This window comes from Ranitomeya variabilis, chromosome 1, assembly GCF_051348905.1.
Source record: "Ranitomeya variabilis isolate aRanVar5 chromosome 1, aRanVar5.hap1, whole genome shotgun sequence".
Classification (NCBI taxonomy): domain Eukaryota; kingdom Metazoa; phylum Chordata; class Amphibia; order Anura; family Dendrobatidae; genus Ranitomeya; species Ranitomeya variabilis.
Genome location: NC_135232.1, coordinates 108,155,084 through 108,174,110, shown reverse-complemented (window position 1 = coordinate 108,174,110; position 19,027 = coordinate 108,155,084). Strand labels below are relative to the sequence as shown.

The following is a 19,027-nucleotide window of genomic DNA, read 5'->3' as shown; positions in this document are numbered from 1 at the left end:
AATTTGATTTTCCACTTTGATTTTGAGTATCATTCCAAATCCAGACATCCATGGGATATTAATTTTGATTTACAGTGATCATTTTTATGTTTTATTGTTCTCAACACATTCCACTATGTAATGAATAAAGATTTACAACTGGAATATTTCATTCAGTGATATCTAGGATGTGGGATTTTAGTGTTCCCTTTATTTTTTGAGCAGTGTATTTTCCTAGGGTCTAATTTCTTTACACCATGTAAAGCTTTCCTTATATAACTATTTTGTTATATATGTGTTTTTCTTCTAGTTCACTTCTTATCTTGATAATGCTTTGTTTGAAGAGAATTTTATAACTTTATAAGTCATGAGTGCCTTCAGGTATGAGTCACCCGGGGCTGGTTGTACTACACCTGAGGGGACTCCCATCACTGACAGAGACAGAGGAAAGACCTGATCTACTGCCCAGCCCAAGTCTCTCACTTACTGTTCAAAAAGTAGAAACACAGCAGAGCGCATGGAGTTACTGCATGGAGGGAATCCCGAGTAGAAATCTACTGAAAACTTTGTGAAAGTTGTATACAAGTATTATAGTGAAAAAGGGAACATACGGCACAGACATGAGGGAGGAAGAAGAGGAGAACAAGAAAGACGATAAGAAAGCAAAGCTGGTTGCACTGGGAAGAAATGGAGCGCAGAAGATGATTGGTACTGTCAATGGACTGGTTCAGACTGTACGGAATAAAAATACCCCTCAGAGCCCAACTGAGGATCATCAGATATGTAAGTCATGGCAAATAATTATTGTGAATCTTACAATGTAAGTGTTTAGCAGATGTTTCATGTTAGGTCCATATGTCTTCAACATGTGCCAAATATACCAGAAAGTTCCACCAATGTTAATAAATGCAGATGTAAGAAAGGGACTGTCCTGCATTTACATTTATTATTTCTTAGGCTCAGAGACTGATAAAATAAAAAAACTGAGTTATTACTCGTCCCCTGGTCAAGCGACGTCTTTCCACTGCTGCTCCATTCCTTGTTATTGAGCTGCAGCAGTAATGTCACATCAATATTGCTCGTTTTCGCTGCATTCAATCTTTGGACTCAGCAGGTCTGTTGACAGCACGAGCGGCTGATCCTAGTGATTGGCGATTGACTGCAGCATTGTTGACGTGACATCACCACTGCAATCGATCACTTGGATTCAATTTTGAGTGTATGGAGTATGAAAGGTTAAAACAGGACAACCCCTTTATGATAGTTGCACATATGTGGGTACTGTACATCCTATAATATAATAATAATTGTATTTTATATAGCGCCAACATATAGCGCAGCACTTTACAAATAAGAGAGGACATATATGGACAATAAATTCAATACAATGTAAGACAGATTAAACAGTTACATTAGGATTGGGGTCCCTGCTCGCAAGCTTACAATCTACAAGGAAATAGAAGGAGACACAATAGGTGAAAAGTGCAGGTTATTTCAGATCCAGCAATTGTAATAAATAAGGATTTTCATATAAAGCTGCATGATCCGGTCATCAGCCAGTGTGTTTAAGGGCAATTATCAGGTGCATGAATGGTTTGGAGACAGGTGAATAGGAGGGAGCAGATTCTGAATAATGTTTAGAAGGAGGGAACAGGGGAGAGTTAGGTTAGTGAGTTGAGGTGATAGGCTTGTTTAAAGAGATGTGTTTTTAAGCACACAAAAAAAGGGGGCTAGGCAACAGGTAATGGGGGGTAGTGCATTCCAGAGAACTGGTGCAGCATGAGAGAAGTCTTGGAGACAGAGGTGCGAGGTTCGAATTATGGAGGATGTTTGTCTTAGGTCAGTTTCAGAACGGAGAGAACATGTAGGACGATAGACAGAGATGAGAGATATATACTTTTTGAATACACTTCAGTACCATGTAGCGCCATGTGAAAACTAAATCAATATAACATGTATCATCCTCAGGACACATCCTGCATGACTTCTTACTTCTTCTGTACAGAGCCATACAGCCTCCATACTGCTTTGCCGCCGAGCACTGCTTTGCTTCTGAGCATTGCTTTGCTGCCGAGCACTGCTTTGCCTCCGGGCACTGCTTTGCTTCTGAGCACTGCTTTGCCACCGAGCACTCTTTTGCCTCCGGGCACTGCTTTACTTCTGAGCACTGCTTTGCCACCGAGCACTGCTTTGTGCCTTGCTTCCAAGCACTGCTTTACCTTTGTGCATGGCTTTCCAGGTTAAGTCAGGTAATAGGGGATATTTATGAAACTAAATGAGCCAGAATTGTGATATAATTTTTGCCTAAAACTGTTTTTCATGACCATTTTTGACATTTTCTGTGTCTTGTCTGACATGAAGAAACAAAGTATATCAGAAAAGGGGTGTGATCTCCAAATGTATCACAAAATGTACAAATATTTTGGTAAAAGTTTTTGGTACAAATTACACCTGCCAATAGGTGATTAAACTTAGCCCAGACAGTCTTAAAATTAGCATATAATTAAATAGATCAGAGCAACAAATTATCCAGAATAAACCATGACAGAAACTCCCAGCATCATATATAATTAGAGAAATGGAGTCAAAAAGACTGTCTTTTTTTGGTAATAAAATGTAACATTTATTCGATAACAAAATAGTAGCAAACAATCTGACTCGAGGTATCAAGGTCATGAAGTATATAGGCCGTATAGTAACAAGCACTATATGTCCCAACAGACATCTAATAGCACACACATGTATGGGACTGATCCTCACCCGTCATGGTCGTAGTGTGGAAGTGGAATGCCAGCCCCTACGCGCGTTTTGCGTAGGCTTCTTCCGGGGATTGTTTGCTACTAGTGTGGATTTGTGGAGGTGTTACCTGTATCCTTCGCTTCTGTAGTTACCCCTTAATGACTATGTGTTTTTTACAATTTTGTATATGGTGACTTTAATACTTTGATTCTATTTTGTTATCGAATAAATGTTACATTTTATTACCAAAAAAAGACAGTCTTTTTTACGCCATTTCTCTAACTATATGTAGTCTTAAAATTAGGTAAGATTTATCAAACACCACTTTTCGTAATTTTATCCCTGTCTAGGAATTAGATGGTATTGATGTAAATCTGTGGCTCTGTGGACTAAGATATAGGAGAGAACACCTCCGTACAATATATGCAGTAAGTAAGGAAAGTATTCAGACCCCTTTAAATTTTTCACTCTTTGTTTCATTGCAGCCATTTGGTAAATTCGAAAAACTTTTTCTTTCACATTAATGTACACACTGCACCCCATCTTGACTGAAAAAAAACCCAGAAATGTAGAATTTTTTGCAAATTTTATGAAAAAGAAAAATATCACATGGTCATGGACCTGGTCATAAGTATTCAGACCCTGTGCTCAGACACTCATATTTAAGTCACATGCTATTTATTTCCTTGTGATCCTCCTTGAGATGGTTCTACTCCTTCATTGGAGTCCAGCTGTGTTTAATTAAAGTGATAGGACTTGATTTGGAAAGGCACACACAGTGGCCCTCATAATCCTTAAATGGAAGAAGTTTGGGACCACCAGAAGTCTTCCTAGACCTGGCCGTCCAGCCAAACTGAGCAACTGTGGGAGAAGATCCTTGGTGAGAGAGGTAAAGAAGAACCCCAAGATCACTGTGGCTGAGCTCCAGAGATGCAGTAGGGAAATGGGAGAAAGTTCCACAAAGTCAACTACGGTATCACTGCAGCCCTCCACCAGTTGGGCATTTATGGCAGAATGGCCCGACGGAAGCCTCTCCTCAGTGCAAGACATATGAAAGCCCGCATAGAGTTTGCTAAAAAATACATGAAGGACTCCCAGAATATGAGAAATAAGATTCTCTGGTTTGATGAGATGAAGATAGACCTTTTTGGTGATAATTCTAAGCGGTATGTGTGGAGAAAGCCAGGCACTGCTCATCACCTGCCCAATACAATCCCAACAGTGAAACATGGTGGTGGCAGCATCATGCTATGGGGGTGTTTTTTAGTTGCAGGGACAGGACGACTGGTTGTCATTGAAGGAAACATGAATGAAAACCTCTTCCAGAGTGCTCTGGACCTCAGACTTGGCCGAAGGTTCACCTTCCAACAAGACAATGATCCTAAGCACACAGCTAAAATAACAAAGGAGTGGCTTCAGAACAACTCTGTGACCATTCTTGACTGGCCCAGCCAGAGCCCTGACCTAAACCCAATAGAGCATCTCTGGAGAGACCTGAAAATGGCTGTCCACCAACGTTCACCATCCAACCTGACGGAACTGGAGATGATCTGCAAGGAAGAATGGCAGAGGATCCCCAAAACTTGTTGCATCATTCCCAAGAAGACTCATGGCTGTACTAGCTCAAAAGGGTGCTTCTACTCAAAACTGAGCAAAGGGTCTGAATACTTATGACCATGTGATATTTCAGTTTTTCTTTTTTAATAAATTTGTAAAAATTACTATGTTTCTGTTTTTTTTTCAGTTAAGATGAGGTGCAGAGTGTACATTAATAAGAAAAAAATGAACTTTTTTGAATTTATCAAATGGCTGCAATGAAACAAAGATGGAAAAAGGTAAAGGGGGCTGAATACTTTCCGTACCCACTGTAGAGAGTTTTATAGAACATGGCACAATTTTCCATCATAACAAAACACTTGTTTGTCTCCATATGAGATTGTGTGGCGTACAGAGGTTCAGCAGAAGCCTTATGCCCCCCTATGGCACTGTCGTTACTGCTCTGTATAAAATGAAGCTGGAATATAGCGGGTGCATGAACCCATATTTTGCTACAACAATAATCAGTGCATAGTGAATTTGTAGGATGTTTCTGATGTGGGAAACGCTTCTTATTTCTTCCCTATTGGCAGGATCATCAGATTGTACATTGCCAAGAAAAATATTTAAGGACAGAGGAAAACAATATAAATGTTTATGTTCTTTCTCTATATTGACAATGTATTTAGACCATTATTCACACCACATGACGGATATTGAATCCTTGTCTGGTTAAGATCTAACGAAGTTAAAGTAAAATGAGAAGTAAACAAAACCAATGCATAAACAGTGAGACAAAAAGAGAAATGCCATTGCCCAAATGTCACTACAAATACATGGTGTTCATTTAGTCGATGCAGAACAGCTAATTGTGTTGGCAAGTGCGATATAAATAAAGCTGAAGGGGTTAAGTTGGGAACTGACAATTGTTTGGTGACTTAGACTTCTTTGAAGAAATGTCTTACAGCACAAACTCCTGCAGACAGTAGAGAAAGGATGTAATATGGGAGGATGAGTGCAGCGCCCCAGAGTCCTGGTCGTTGCAGTACTGACGCTCCGCCACTAAGGGGAGTGATGGTACGTCTGATGGCACTAAAGGAGTTCACCTGACCAGGTATCACAGTCACACATTACACGTCACATTCTGGCCACCAGGTGGAGCAAAGGGTTCTTTGTATTAGGCCACTCCTCACAATCTGGTAAAACTGGGGGCCGGATAGGAAGTTAGCCAGAAGCTGACTGGGTTGGAACCAGGCAACATCCTGTGGCAGGGGGTGTTGCAGGGGAAGATTCAGGGGGGTCTCTGTCAGGGGTGGGATCCTGACAGTGGCCTAGCGAAAAGAACAGAACGTTACGGAGCCGCGCCTGCACCCGTTGCGGCGGCATCCTAAGAAAGGAAACGAAGCGAGGTTTATTGTGGAGAAGTGAGAAACGAGATCGCAGCAAAAAGGAGATAAAGCCAGTAGGAGTCGTGCCGTAAGATCGAGGCAACATCCTACTGAGGCGCGTAGCCGGTGGCCGGAACGCCGAGGAAGTATTGGGCTCCAAGCATTACTTCAAACAGCGGCAGGGCAGTTGATTATAGGTTGGCTGTCTCACCTAAATCACCTAAGCAGACATAGGGGGCAATTGTGGGAGAGGGGCGACGCTAGGGTCCCAGAAGAACTCCAGGCCTACCCGTCATACGGGTGCGTCCTAGCCATATCATCTGGGGGACGGAGAAAGAACATCAGAACAGATACGAGTTGTGAGAAAGAACATCAGAAACAGACACAACAGTTGTGAGGACTATCCCGTGGTGCTCAGCAGGGAGGTACTACAACACCCAGGCGCTAGAAGGTAGGCACTGATTTCCACCTGCAAAGGGAACTCTGGATGTGCCTTCGGACCGGCCGGTCTCAGCCAGCCCTGTTAGCAGTACTCTGGATTGTGGATCCCGAAGCCTTCAGTAAAGAGGTAAAGAGACTGCAACCCTGTGTCCTCGTTATTCATCGCGCCTCGCACCACCATCACACCTTTCATTGGACGCCCCTTAGCAGGGTCACGGACCGGGTCTAGCCACCGTGACAACCCCAGGACTGAGACTGAGAGGCCCGGTAACGAGTACCCCGCGGCCCTGCGTCTGGGGGCGCTCCATGAGCGTTATAGGTCATTGGATCAGCAGAAAAGCCAAACGTGTATTAGGGCAGAGATGTATGATGGAGTAGAAATGTGAGGGGCTTTGTAGATGAGGAGAGTTTTGACTTTTTGGTCATTTTACTTCTGTCCCGTCCAGGACCAGCAACTTTTTAATAAGTGGGCGAAGATGTGGACGGCACGGGACATAGCCAAGCATTCCCAACAAACTCATCATACTTTACACCACAATGGTGGCATAAATAACAGAAATGTACACCAGCCCTTCCTGGCTTACATTTCTGGCAACAAAATGTATATTAAAAACACAATTTTACTGAATCGGAGCCATTGTGTAAAATAGTATACACTTTTAATTAATTTTGATTTTTACTAGGTTATTATTAGGATTTCAGCCCCTTCACCAATATTGGACTCTAATTCAAGCAATGTATCACTGACTGAGCTGCTTGCTGTCATTTTGATAACATCTGTTTTATCTGCAGCAGATCTATCAGTTCTCTGAATGCTGAGCTCTGTATGACCCCGCCCACACCAGTGATTGGCAGTTTACTGTGCACACTATGCATAGGCAGAAAGCTGCCAATCAGTGGTGGGGCGGAGTTATACTCAGCTCATGAGTATAGAGAATGCATAGCAGCAGGTTTACTAGTCCTGTTGTGGTAATCTGCTGGGAGAACAGTGATTGTATCAAAACTAATGAAAGCAGCCCAGTAAGTAGTACATCACTGGAATTGGGGTCTGTGTCTCAACACTATGCTGCTCTCAGCTTAACTGATACAAATCTGGTGACAGATTCCCTTGAAGTGTAAGAGGAGGTGTAACTTAAAGCTTCTGCTCTGTAGAATGCTAGTGTCTTCCTATGTGTCAGAGGGCTTTGGGCCTCTCAAGCACTAAGGCGACTGCTACCTCTGCTATGCTTTTGGATATATCTATATATTATTGCTGTTTTATATGATAGACAACATGTAAAAGGTAGAACATTAGTGTCCACTGAAACCATAAGGCTGTGTGCCCACGATGAATATTTGGTGAGTTTTTGATGTTGCAGATTTTCTGCATCTCTTAAGTAAATTAGGTCACTTGTGCTTTTCATTATGTTTTATTACGTGTGTTTTTATTGCGTTGCAGTTTTGACTTTTTGGTGTGTCATTTTCTTTTTAAATAAAGCTGCTTTATTTTTGATACTTCCTGGTATTTGTCTTTGAGAAAACTTTATTGATACAGTCACGTGCAGATTACATACGGTTTTGGTGTGTATCCCAGCGGCTACGCACTAATAAAGTTTTGACTTACATATACTGAGGTAAAAAAGTTACCAATACTGAATGTGTGAACGTGGCCTGAATCACGCCGAGCCTGCATGTTTCCTGGCAGATGTTATTCAGCCATCATGTGCCTTTAACAGGCGCTGGTGGATCTAAGCTAAGCTCCACCCGCGGCTGTTAATCTGTTAAATGCCCATCAATCTCTGACAGCGACGTATAACGTGCATTGGTAGGCAAGGCGCGCCATTCAATGCTCCCTCTCAGTGAGCCCATGACGTGATAGAGAGGCGCCCATGGGCTGCCATGACAATCGGGGGTCTCCTGAAAACTTCCATGCTTGTCATGACGATCCTCCTGTAAAAGCCAGCCTGTAAATTGCATTTTTTTCTTACCAAAAATAAGCAAGGTTTTAAACCTAGTCCAACAACTTTTTTTTTTTTTTTCGTTTTCCAGTTTTTCTTAGTTTTTTTATTTTTCTTTTTTGCAGGCTGATAATATTTGATAGTCTTCCTAATTTTTCTGCACTTGGCGAGCCTGCTGACATTACTTCCATTTATCCTAATATTATGTTTTTCCAGTGCTAAAAAATGAGATGGAGTTTCATCAAGCAGCAAAGAGAAATGATGTGGAGACGATGACCTTACTCAAAGAAAAGAAAGTGAACATCAATTCTAGAAATGTGGTAAGATGAAGTGTTATAGTGCTGGGCAGGCAATGGCGGGATGGATCATAAAAGTCAACATTACTTTTTGGTCCAGGAATATCTTCAAATGACGTTTCTTAGAAGGCCATGCAAAATATTATGTTACTTAGAGGACGACTATGAGCACAGGAATAAGCATCTCGCGTTCAGGACCTAAACACTAAGCTGTGGTCACACATGGTGTAAATAGGGCATTCTTTTCTGCTTCTTTTTATTAGTATGTTTTTTAAAGCTAAACAAAGTAAAATACGCAATAACTATTGTGTGATTATTACAATTTTCCTGTTTTAATGCCTTATTCCTTTAATTTAATACATTTTTGGTACAAATTTGAGGAAGCATTTTTTCCTAAGCACTACTGGGTCGCCCGCCTGGGCCGTGGGGTACTTGGTACCGGGTCCGGTACGTAAAGGGGATGTCCCGGTGGCTGAGACCCGGTCCGTGGCTCTGGGCGCCCAATTAAATGGAATGTCTTTAAAGGGGTTTTGAGAATAAAGTTTGTTCGTGACGCCACCTGTGGTATTTGGTCAGTAGGGACCGACGCTGCTTAAAGGGGTCCTCTGGGGTGATGGTATGGCAGCTAGATGATATAACTTCCCACAGGTGAAGTAGGTCCCCAGGGCTCCCGTGTGTAGTTGGAGATGGTGAATGGTGCAGTAAAGAATAAAGGTCCGGCCGGCTTGGAAGCAAGTTGGGAGTCCCCTTCACCAGGTGGAGATAAAAGTCTTCCTCTAAGCGCAGTGGTATTGTAGTCCCTTACTGCCTATGGCTTCTGTCAAGGTCCTCACAGTTCGTCTCTGTCCTCCATTAAGGTTAGGACACAAACCCGTATGACAGGTGACTCGAGCCTTTTTACAGGGTGTCTATCACGACCCGGGCTCTATGTGCCACTGTGTCTCCTGGATGTTAGGGAGGACAGGTTACTTGTAATAATCCAGCTGTCCTGCCGGTTTCTGCTGTAAGTCTTAGAGTCTCTCACAACCTCGGTGTTCCGGCTACCGGTATCTGCGCTATGCCAGGGAGGTAGCCCAGTCGCAGCTGTCCTCCCCAGATGTCACTCGCCCTTGCTTCGCTCTCCTGCACGTTCACTCCAAGTCTGTTCGTCTTTCTAAGTCTCTCTATCCAGGGGCTGCAGCACCTCTGGCTGAACGACCCCTCACACATTTTCCTGCCTCAAACTGCTCTAGTCTGCTGTCCAGCACTATCTGACTCACTTTCCCTCCAAACCACAATATATATACAGGGGAGCCACCCATAAGCAAGATCAGAGCTCCCCTTGTGACCTGGAGTGTGAACATGTTGCATGTTTGTGTTTAGCTGGTGAAAGATATCCTTCCTTGCCTCCAAGCGTGACATCACTCTCCTCGTGAGGAAAGCAATGCCACTGTGACGACCAGGGCCCTGGGGCGTCATACTACCAACATTGGGCAATGTCAGAGTGTGTGGATGCAAACTCCAAAATACTAATACTAACTCTAAGGCCGACTTCACACGTCCTGATATTTCCAGGACCGGAAAAACCGATACCGGAGATATCCGTGTCCATGTGTCTGTGTGTGTACTATGTGCGGCACATGTGTGCTGGTCAATGATGCTGCGCTCTCAGCATCTCATTCACCAATGGATTTGAGCTGGGACGGTCACATCTTGGCACCATCCAGGTTGAAAACTATTTAGCCCCCAGACGTGGATTACAGCGTGGGACACAACGACAGACAGGTTTGGTATATTGTTGTTTTTTTTATTTTACTTTTATTACAGGAGATCGAGGGCTTTGCAGGAATTAGGCATTGCAGGTAGTATGGTTTAATTTAGAATATTAAAGGAGTCTGTGTAATGTTTTCAAATAAAGTATTTTATTCTGGCTGTGTCTTTATTTAACTTATAACTATAGGATTAGTAATGGAGAGGTGTCTTATAGACACCTCTCCATTACTAACTCGTGGGCTTGATGTCACCTCACATTACAGAGGTGACATCAAGCCCACAAATATGAACCCCACTTGCCACCGCTACAGGGCAAGTGGGAAGAGCCGGGCAAAGCGCCAGAAAAGGCTCATCTAATAGATGCGCCCTTTCTAGGGCATCTGCGGTCTGCTGTTTTTAGGCTGGGGGGCCTATATCCATGGCCCCTTACCAGCCTGAGAATACCAGCCCCCAGCTGTGAACTTTAGCAAGGCTGGTTGTCAATAATAGGGGGGGACCCAACACCGTTTTTTAAAATTATTTATTTAAATAATTTAAAAAAAACAGCGTGGGGACCCCTCTATTCTTGATAACCAACCTTACTGAAGCTGACAGCTGAGGCTGTAGCCCCCAGCTGTGAGTTTTGTCTGGTTGGTTCAAGAAAATAGGGGGGAACCCACGTAGGGTTTTTCACTCACTTATTTAGTTAGATCACAGGTGGCAGCTATGGAATACCCGATAATCCACTCCTGCTGTCACTGTTATTAGAGGCAGCAGATGTCAGATGATGGGGGTAAGAGTCACAAAAGTCCCCACCTGCTGTCACCGTTCGGACTTTAAGATAACTCTCATCATTCTCCTCTGCTCACGCCAATCGCCGGCAGAGCAGGGGAGAATGATGAGAGACATCTTCAGCACCTGCCGCCAGGGAACAGCGCTTACAATAGCGCTTCATCCCTGGCGGCCGTCTGTGTGCGGTACGTGTTTACATGGACCCATTGACTTGAAAGTGTCCGTGTGGTCCGTGCAGCTGCACAAAAATGGACATGTCTACGTGTGGGTCACTCAGACACACGGTCCGTGAAAAAGCACAGATATGTGCACAGACGCATTCATTTGAATGGGTCTACGTGTGTCAGTGTCTCCCCACGTACTGGAGACACTGACATGTGAAAGAGGCCTAACCCAGCTGTTTTATTCATATATTTTAAGGAGGAATAACTAAGGAACGTAACAATATAGACGTCTAAGAAACATTCTGCAATAATTGTTATATTATCAGATATTGACTGGTGACTGATCCTGTCTGACCCTAAACAATGAAGGCTCTTATCACATATACGTTTTGCATCTTGTTGATAGATGCCTCTTTAGGGAGCAAATTTACCTTTGAAGTAAGTGCATCAGGACACAAAATATGATGCAGACTTCTTTCTTTTGCCCTCTTTTTTTTAGTGGATCATGTTTCTTTACAGTAGTACTCTTCAAATGAGGAACATGACAATGTAAAGTTATTAAATTATTCAATTAAAGTCATGTAAAGGGGGATATCCAGGACTTTGCAAAAAAAAAAGTGCCTAAGCACTAACATATAGGAAAGATATATATCTTGGTACCGTATTAGCCAGTGGATAGAAAAATATGTAGAATTGAGAGTCCTCAGTCCTGATACCTTTTAATGGCTAACTGAAAAGATGGTAACAAATTGAAAGCTTTCGATATTCCACAGGTCTCTTCATCAGGCATAGACTAAAAGAAATTTTGGAGAATCACATATTTAAGCACTAACATACAGGTGATTGCGACCTACTTGCCTATAGTGCCAGATGCCGTTCTCCATCGTACCATCGACAGGGCAGCAGTTTCTCTTCTGCTCTGCTCTGTTGACAGGGTGGGACTGCTGACATCATTCTGATTCACAGCTGGATCGCCGCTGCCTAACTGGGGGAACTGACTGTCAATCAGAATGATGTCAGCAGTCCCGCCCTGTCAGCAGTGTAGCCTGGAAGAGCCGCTCTGTTCGCAGGGAGCAGCTGAATCGCCAGCAGGAGCGGTCAGTGACCACTCTGTGCTGGCAGAGAATGGCGCTGTGCACAACAGGCAGGTAAGTTGCATCCACCTGCCTGTTAGTTCTTAAGCACATTTTCTTTATCCCCTTTAAGAAAACATGTTTCAGAAACGTTACATTAATGTAAATCTGACACTGGGTTTTTGCTATGTAATCTGAGAGCACCATAATGCAGTTCAAGAGAGCCTGATTACAGGGATGTGTCACTTATTGAGCTGTGTTTCGCTTTTTTCAATATAATCAGTATTTTATCAGAAGGAGATCATCACTACAGGACCAAGTGTCTCATTTTCTCTAGTCCATTCCCACCCCCAGCACTAATTCACAACTCTGACACTATACAATGTACACAGAAAGCTGTAGTGTATACTGGGTTATATACAGCTCAATCTGCTATAGCTGCAACAGAGAAAACTGTGATTCTATCACAGCTGCTGCACCCAGTAAACTAAGTGATACATCCCTGGAACCAGGGTCTCTGTTCCGACCTCATGCTGCTGTCTGATTACATAAAAAAAACTGCTGACATATTTCCTTTAACAGTTTTTTTATTAAAAAAAAACTATTTTGGAAATCTGTATGAACAGTAAAATGTCTTACATCATTGTCTTCTAACTCTGTGTGCTTGTGTATAGAGCTATCTACTAATGCACATGAAATAAAATCTGCTGTTTTTTACTTTTCTTAGCTCAATCGCACGGCTCTACATTTTGCAGTTGCAGGAAAACATTATCAAGCAGTATCTTTTCTTCTCAACCATAAAGCACGAGTTGACGTTGCGGATAAGGTAAGAGAAAAACTGCAATATATGTATTGCTGCTTGATCACAATTTAAAGGGATAGTATGAGGTTAGTATTAAAAAGGGTCTGTTCCTCTCACTCAAAAACCTGCACCATTATATTGTGTTACAAAGCTAAGAAAAATGGAGTAAGCCATAAACCACCATAGATTATAAACTGAATAAATGTTATCAATACCAAGTATACAAGCGTGTTAAAACAGATAACACCTAACAAAATGTAGTGAAGACATATGGAGGAGACATGGAGGTGGGCAAGGAGAGGGTAGAGGTCCAAGTAAGACCTAGGGAGGCAGAGCCACAGAGTCACTATGGCATATACTGACTGTGTGGCCCTGCCGCCTTAGGTCTTACTTGGACCTCTACCCTTTCCTTGCCCACCTCCATGTCTCCTCCATATGTCTTCACTACATTTTGTTAGGTGTTTTCTGTTTTAACATGTTTGTATAATAAGTGAACATGCTCTATTTCTGTGTAGCTGCTAGGAGGTCCCTCAGAATCATCCATGAACATCAGATGAATAATGTACAGGACTTTGTCTATGATAAGTTTGGCGTGTATTGGATAGTTTTATAAAATATTATGTGGAGGCACTAAGTTCCCTGCCCCTAGTATTACACTTACCAGTTGCCATCATCAGCTCTTCCTGGTGCCACTCTGGTCCTGATCCGCCATCTTGTAAATACAACTTCTGACTGACTGGAAGTCAGAGGTAACGGTCGCAAGCTCTCAGTGTAAGTCTATAGGAGCCTTGTTCTGGCCTTGTTCTGGCTCTCATAGACTTACACTGAGTTGTGACTTTTGGATCCCTCAGCAAACACTGGAACGATCCGGCAGGTCCCAACCTGCAGAAGACTGACTGGAGCAGCACTGGGAACAGCTGAAGATGGTGGATGGTAACTTTGATATTTGCTGCAGGGAACATACATTAGTTTTATCACTCCAGGGCTGCAATAATAAAACCCAAACGATTTATTAATATGGATGAATGGGTACTACTCAGAGAAGAGAGGGACCATAGAAAAGCTCAAACTATGTCCCTATTTTGGTCTACAGAAGGGTCTAGTAGTAGTACTCCTGTCCATGACTCTTGGACCAATTCATCACCAATCGTTTGCTTACAAGGCAGATCTTCTACAGAGGCGAGTCCTTCACAGGTTTTCACCTAATAAGTAAGGTGACTGGATAAATTAGGACTGAGCAGCCTCTCTCCATGGGCCCCAGCATGGTATTATGCCTCTATGGCATAAACTAGTTTCCTCCTTTTTGTATCATTTGCTTCTTAAATTTCTTTATTGAAGTCAGCTGAAATGTTATATAAACCCCCAATGACCAAGTTGCTTTTTTCCCAGCATGGCCTCACTGTCCTTCACCTGGCCGCATGGTCAGCAGATCTGACAATTGTGCAGATGCTGATCAAAGCAGGAGCAAGTCAGAAGGTGACAAATCAGGTCGGTATCATTTATTACTCAGGTCATATACATATATATCTCATTTCCTTGTGGGAATACTAAATATTGAGGAGAGCACAGGAATTCATGCAGTTGCAAGTTGGTAAAAATGACGCATATGGTGTGATTAGGTAGGCTTAGTATATCAGACACACCTAGTATACATATTCGTTTTTTTACTATAAAAATATTATAGCGTTTAATAAATTTGACGCTTTTTCACTTCTCTTAGTCACACTGTATTTATGAAAACTTTTTAAAACTGCCAAAATGTGTAAAAAATAAAAAAATATTCTAGAACACATAATACATGTATTTTAATTCTATGGTAAAAGTTATCATGTATATTGCTTAGTAAATCTCAGTTTTACTTGATTAATATCTCTGTAATTGATTGTTATTGGGACTAATAGTGATCGTTCTCTATTCCTGGATATTCACTTTAATTAAAAGACCAACTACAATAAAATTCCTTTTTTTCTTTTTCTTTCTTTTCCTAATGACAGAAGTCATTTTATGTTTTACTCCCCAATGTTTCACTTGTCTGGTCATATTAATAAAAGACAAAAAGAATGGTCAAGAATATAAAATGTAAACTGGATTGTGTTTCACAGGATGGAATGAACGTTCTGCATTTTGCTGCTCAGAATGATAAGAATGACATAGTGGATTATTTGCTGAAAGAGCTGCAGCTAAAAGAGTTAAACATCAAGGATAATGTAAGTGTCCTCCTTTATATACTGTATATTAGGAGTTAAAAGCCAGGACACTTCCCAGAACTGTTTGTACTATAGGCCATATACACTCACCGGCCACTTTATTAGGTACACCATGCTAGTAACGGGTTGGACCCCTTTTGCCTTCAGAACTGCCTCAATTCTTCGTGGCATAGATTCAACAAGGTGCTGGAAGCATTCCTCAGAGATTTTGGTCCATATTGACATGATGGCATCACACAGTTGCCGCAGATTTGTCGGCTGCACATCCCTGATGAGAATCTCCTGTTCCACCACATCCCAAAGATTTCATGTTGTTTACGCCAAATTCTGACCCTACCATCCGAATGTGGCAGCAGAAATCGAGACTCATCAGACCAAGCAACGTTTTTCCAATCTTCTACTGTCCAATTTCGATGAGCTTGTACAAATTGTAGCCTCAGTTTCCTGTTCTTAGCTGAAAGGAGTGGTACCCGGTGTGGTCTTCTGCTGCTGTAGCCCATCTGCCTCAAAGTTCGACGCACTGTGCGTTCAGAGATGCTCTTAGGCCTACCTTGGTTGTAACGGGTGGCGATTTGAGTCACTGTTGCCTTTCTATCAGCTCGAACCAGTCTGCCCATTCTCCTCTGACCTCTGGCATCAACAAGGCATTTCCGCCCACAGAACTGCCGCTCACTGGATTTTTTTTCTTTTTCGGACCATTCTCTGTAAACCCTAGAGATGGTTGTGCGTGAAAATCCCAGTAGATCAGCAGTTTCTGAAATACTCAGACCAGCCCTTCTGGCACCAACAACCATGCCACGTTCAAAGGCACTCAAATCACCTTTCTTCCCCATACTGATGCTCGGTTTGAACTGCAGGAGATTGTCTTGACCATGTCTACATGCCTAAATGCACTGAGTTGCCGCCATGTGATTGGCTGATTAGAAATTAAGTGTTAACAAGAAGTTGGACAGGTGTACCTAATAAAGTGGCCAGTGAGTGTATTTAGTGACACCGATCTTTTGCCTGAAGTGAAAACATACACATTTCTCTTCTAAGAAATCACATCCACTATAGTGCAAAATATGTTTCTTACCATCTTATCTATAGGTGACTCGTACATTTTGTGTTGCCAACATTTGATATCTCAGAAAACACCTGGTATTGGTCAGTATTTACAGTCAAGAGCTGCATTAAAATTTCTGCTAGTTGTTACTGGAAACAGTGATTATCGAGCACTAAAATTCTCGAGTGCCCGGTACTCGAATCGATCAGATGCTTGGACGGGCATGACTCGAGTACCAAGTACATTAGAAGTCAATGGGAAACTCAAGCATTTTTCCAGAAAACCCTGACATGAGGGCTGGGGAGGCAGGAAAATTGTTGAAATGGATGGAGACGGCATGGGGAAGACGCCTGGATGCATCTCTGGCTCCCAGGTCGCTGCTGGGAACAAGGGGAGGGTGCACTGCTACACAATCCCGGCCATCTGATCAGGTACATACTTGCTGATGAACATTTTTTGTACATATGCATTAGAGGTTCCTGCCTATTTGTTACTAGGCCTATTGGGAATGTGCAATATAACTAGGGTTATTTGATACTTTCATACTATATATACCCTGTTAGTTTGTGTGCCCATATCTTGCATGTGCATGTTTTTGGTGGTCCTTTCCCCCACTTCCATGTACCCCTATTGACTAATAAAGATTGTTTGTACTTTTATAAAACAATGTTTGGGAATTTTTGATCGTTTTTCTTGGTTGCATAGTTTAGTAGTTCAGTGATTTTTTTCCCATTACGTCCATAATACGTTTTTGACCACATATAATTTATATTTAACCTACTCTATATTGATGGGTCATTGTGGTTGTTCTTTGAAGCTTTTATGGGAACAAAGTGGGCAGAGAGGGTGATTACCCTGGGTCCCGCGCTCTGAGGGGTCCACCCAGAGGTAGGCTACTGTTAGCTGTATAGACGTGCACATCACACCCATACAGTTAAACTCTGCAGCAGAGCAGAGGCCCCCACCCGTCAACGCAAGTTCAACTGTATCGGCTGGATACAGCTGAAAGCAATGATGAGAGGGGGAGTATCATGCTCCCCCTCCCATCATTTCCCCTCTGTGTCTGATGTAATTGATGCAGACACTGACAGCAAGTGCAATGACGTCACTACATGGCTTCTGATGTGCAGAGATCTGCAAGCTCTCGGAGCAGCGGATGAACGTAGAAGAGGGGTGATTATTATATTTTTTGCATTATACTCTATGGAGGCCTTTGGGGAGTGCATTATACTATACACTCACTGGCCACTTTATTAGGTACACCTGTCCAACTTCTTGTTAACACTTAATTTCTAATCAGCCAATCACATGGCGGCAACTCAGTGCATTTAGGCATGTAGACATGGTCAAGACAATCTCCTGCAGTTCAAACCGAGCATCAGTATGGGGAAGAAAGGTGATTTGAGTGCCTTTGAACGTGGCATGGTTGTTGGTGCCAGAAGGGCTGGTCTGAGTATTTCAGAAACTGCTGATCTACTGGGATTTTCACGCACAACCATCTCTAGGGTTTACAGAGAATGGTCCGAAAAAGAAAAAAAATCCAGTGAGCGGCAGTTCTGTGGGCGGAAATGCCTTGTTGATGCCAGAGGTCAGAAGAGAATGGGCAGACTGGTTCGAGCTGATAGAAAGGCAACAGTGACTCAAATCGCCACCCGTTACAACCAAGGTAGGCCTAAGAGCATCTCTGAACGCACAGTGCGTCGAACTTTGAGGCAGATGGGCTACAGCAGCAGAAGACCACACCGGGTACCACTCCTTTCAGCTAAGAACAGGAAACTGAGGCTACAATTTGTACAAGCTCATCGAAATTGGACAGTAGAAGATTGGAAAAACGTTGCTTGGTCTGATGAGTCTCGATTTCTGCTGCGACATTCGGATGGTAGGGTCAGAATTTGGCGTAAACAACATGAAAGCATGGATCCATCCTGCCTTGTATGGAGCATCTTTGGGATGTGCAGCCGACAAATCTGCGGCAACTGTGTGATGCCATCATGTCAATATGGACCAAAATCTCTGAGGAATGCTTCCAGCACCTTGTTGAATCTATGCCACGAAGAATTGAGGCAGTTCTGAAGGCAAAAGGGGGTCCAACCCGTTACTAGCATGGTGTACATAATAAAGTGGCCGGTGAGTGTATATCTGTAGAATGTAAGTTCACAAGAGCAAGGTCCTCTTCCCTCTGTATCAGTCTATCATTGTTAGTTTGTTTACCATAAGTGATACCTGTTTTTTGTATGTAATCCCTTCTCATGACATGATATGATATCATAGGCAGCACTGAAACTTGGTGGGATGATACACATGATTGAAATACAAACCTTGGGGGTATGTCAAAAGCAAAAGAAAAGTCATCAATGCTATAGGACTTTTACTTTATGAAAATGGTGAACTGTTCAAAAATGATCTTCAGAAGACCGGACCTTTAAATTGTTATTTTGCTTCTGTATTCTCTAAGAAAGCAATTGTAACATCAACTGATCTTCACAGTGCCATCGTAAGAATAAAGGAATCCACACACTATCTATAAATCGAGCGATGGTGAGGAGACACATTTAAATTAATTTAAATCTTTTGGTCCAGATGAATTACATCTGAGGGTACTGAAAGAATTAGCAGAGGACATCAAAGAACCACTAGCCAGAATCTTTGTAAAATCCTGGAGACCAGGAGAAGTCCCAGAAGATTAGAGAAGGGCAAATGTTGTCCCTATCTTCAAAAAACAGGAAATAAGCTGGAGCCAGGAAATTACAGGCCAGTGAACCTTACTTCTATTCCACGAAAGATCTTTGAACTAATTATTAAACAGCATGTATGTAAGTACTTGGATAAGAATGCAGTAATTAACAAGAGCCAGCATGGGTTTTTAGCAAACAAGTCATGCCAGATTAATCTAATTT

The 19,027-nt window shown here is 42.5% G+C and overlaps 1 protein-coding gene across 1 annotated transcript in view; it reads left to right on the top strand.

Moving 5' to 3' along the window:
* Positions 1 to 416: 416 nt before the first annotated feature.
* The window catches only part of ANKDD1B (ankyrin repeat and death domain containing 1B), a 79,856-nt gene continuing 61,245 nt past the window's right edge, over positions 417 to 19,027 (top strand). Inside the window, exons 1-5 of the mRNA XM_077287360.1 lie at positions 417 to 762; positions 8,237 to 8,340; positions 12,804 to 12,902; positions 14,268 to 14,366; positions 14,981 to 15,085. Coding sequence (XP_077143475.1) covers positions 600 to 762; positions 8,237 to 8,340; positions 12,804 to 12,902; positions 14,268 to 14,366; positions 14,981 to 15,085 — 570 coding nt within the window. The 5' untranslated portion in view covers positions 417 to 599. The remainder of the gene's footprint in view (positions 763 to 8,236; positions 8,341 to 12,803; positions 12,903 to 14,267; positions 14,367 to 14,980; positions 15,086 to 19,027) is intronic.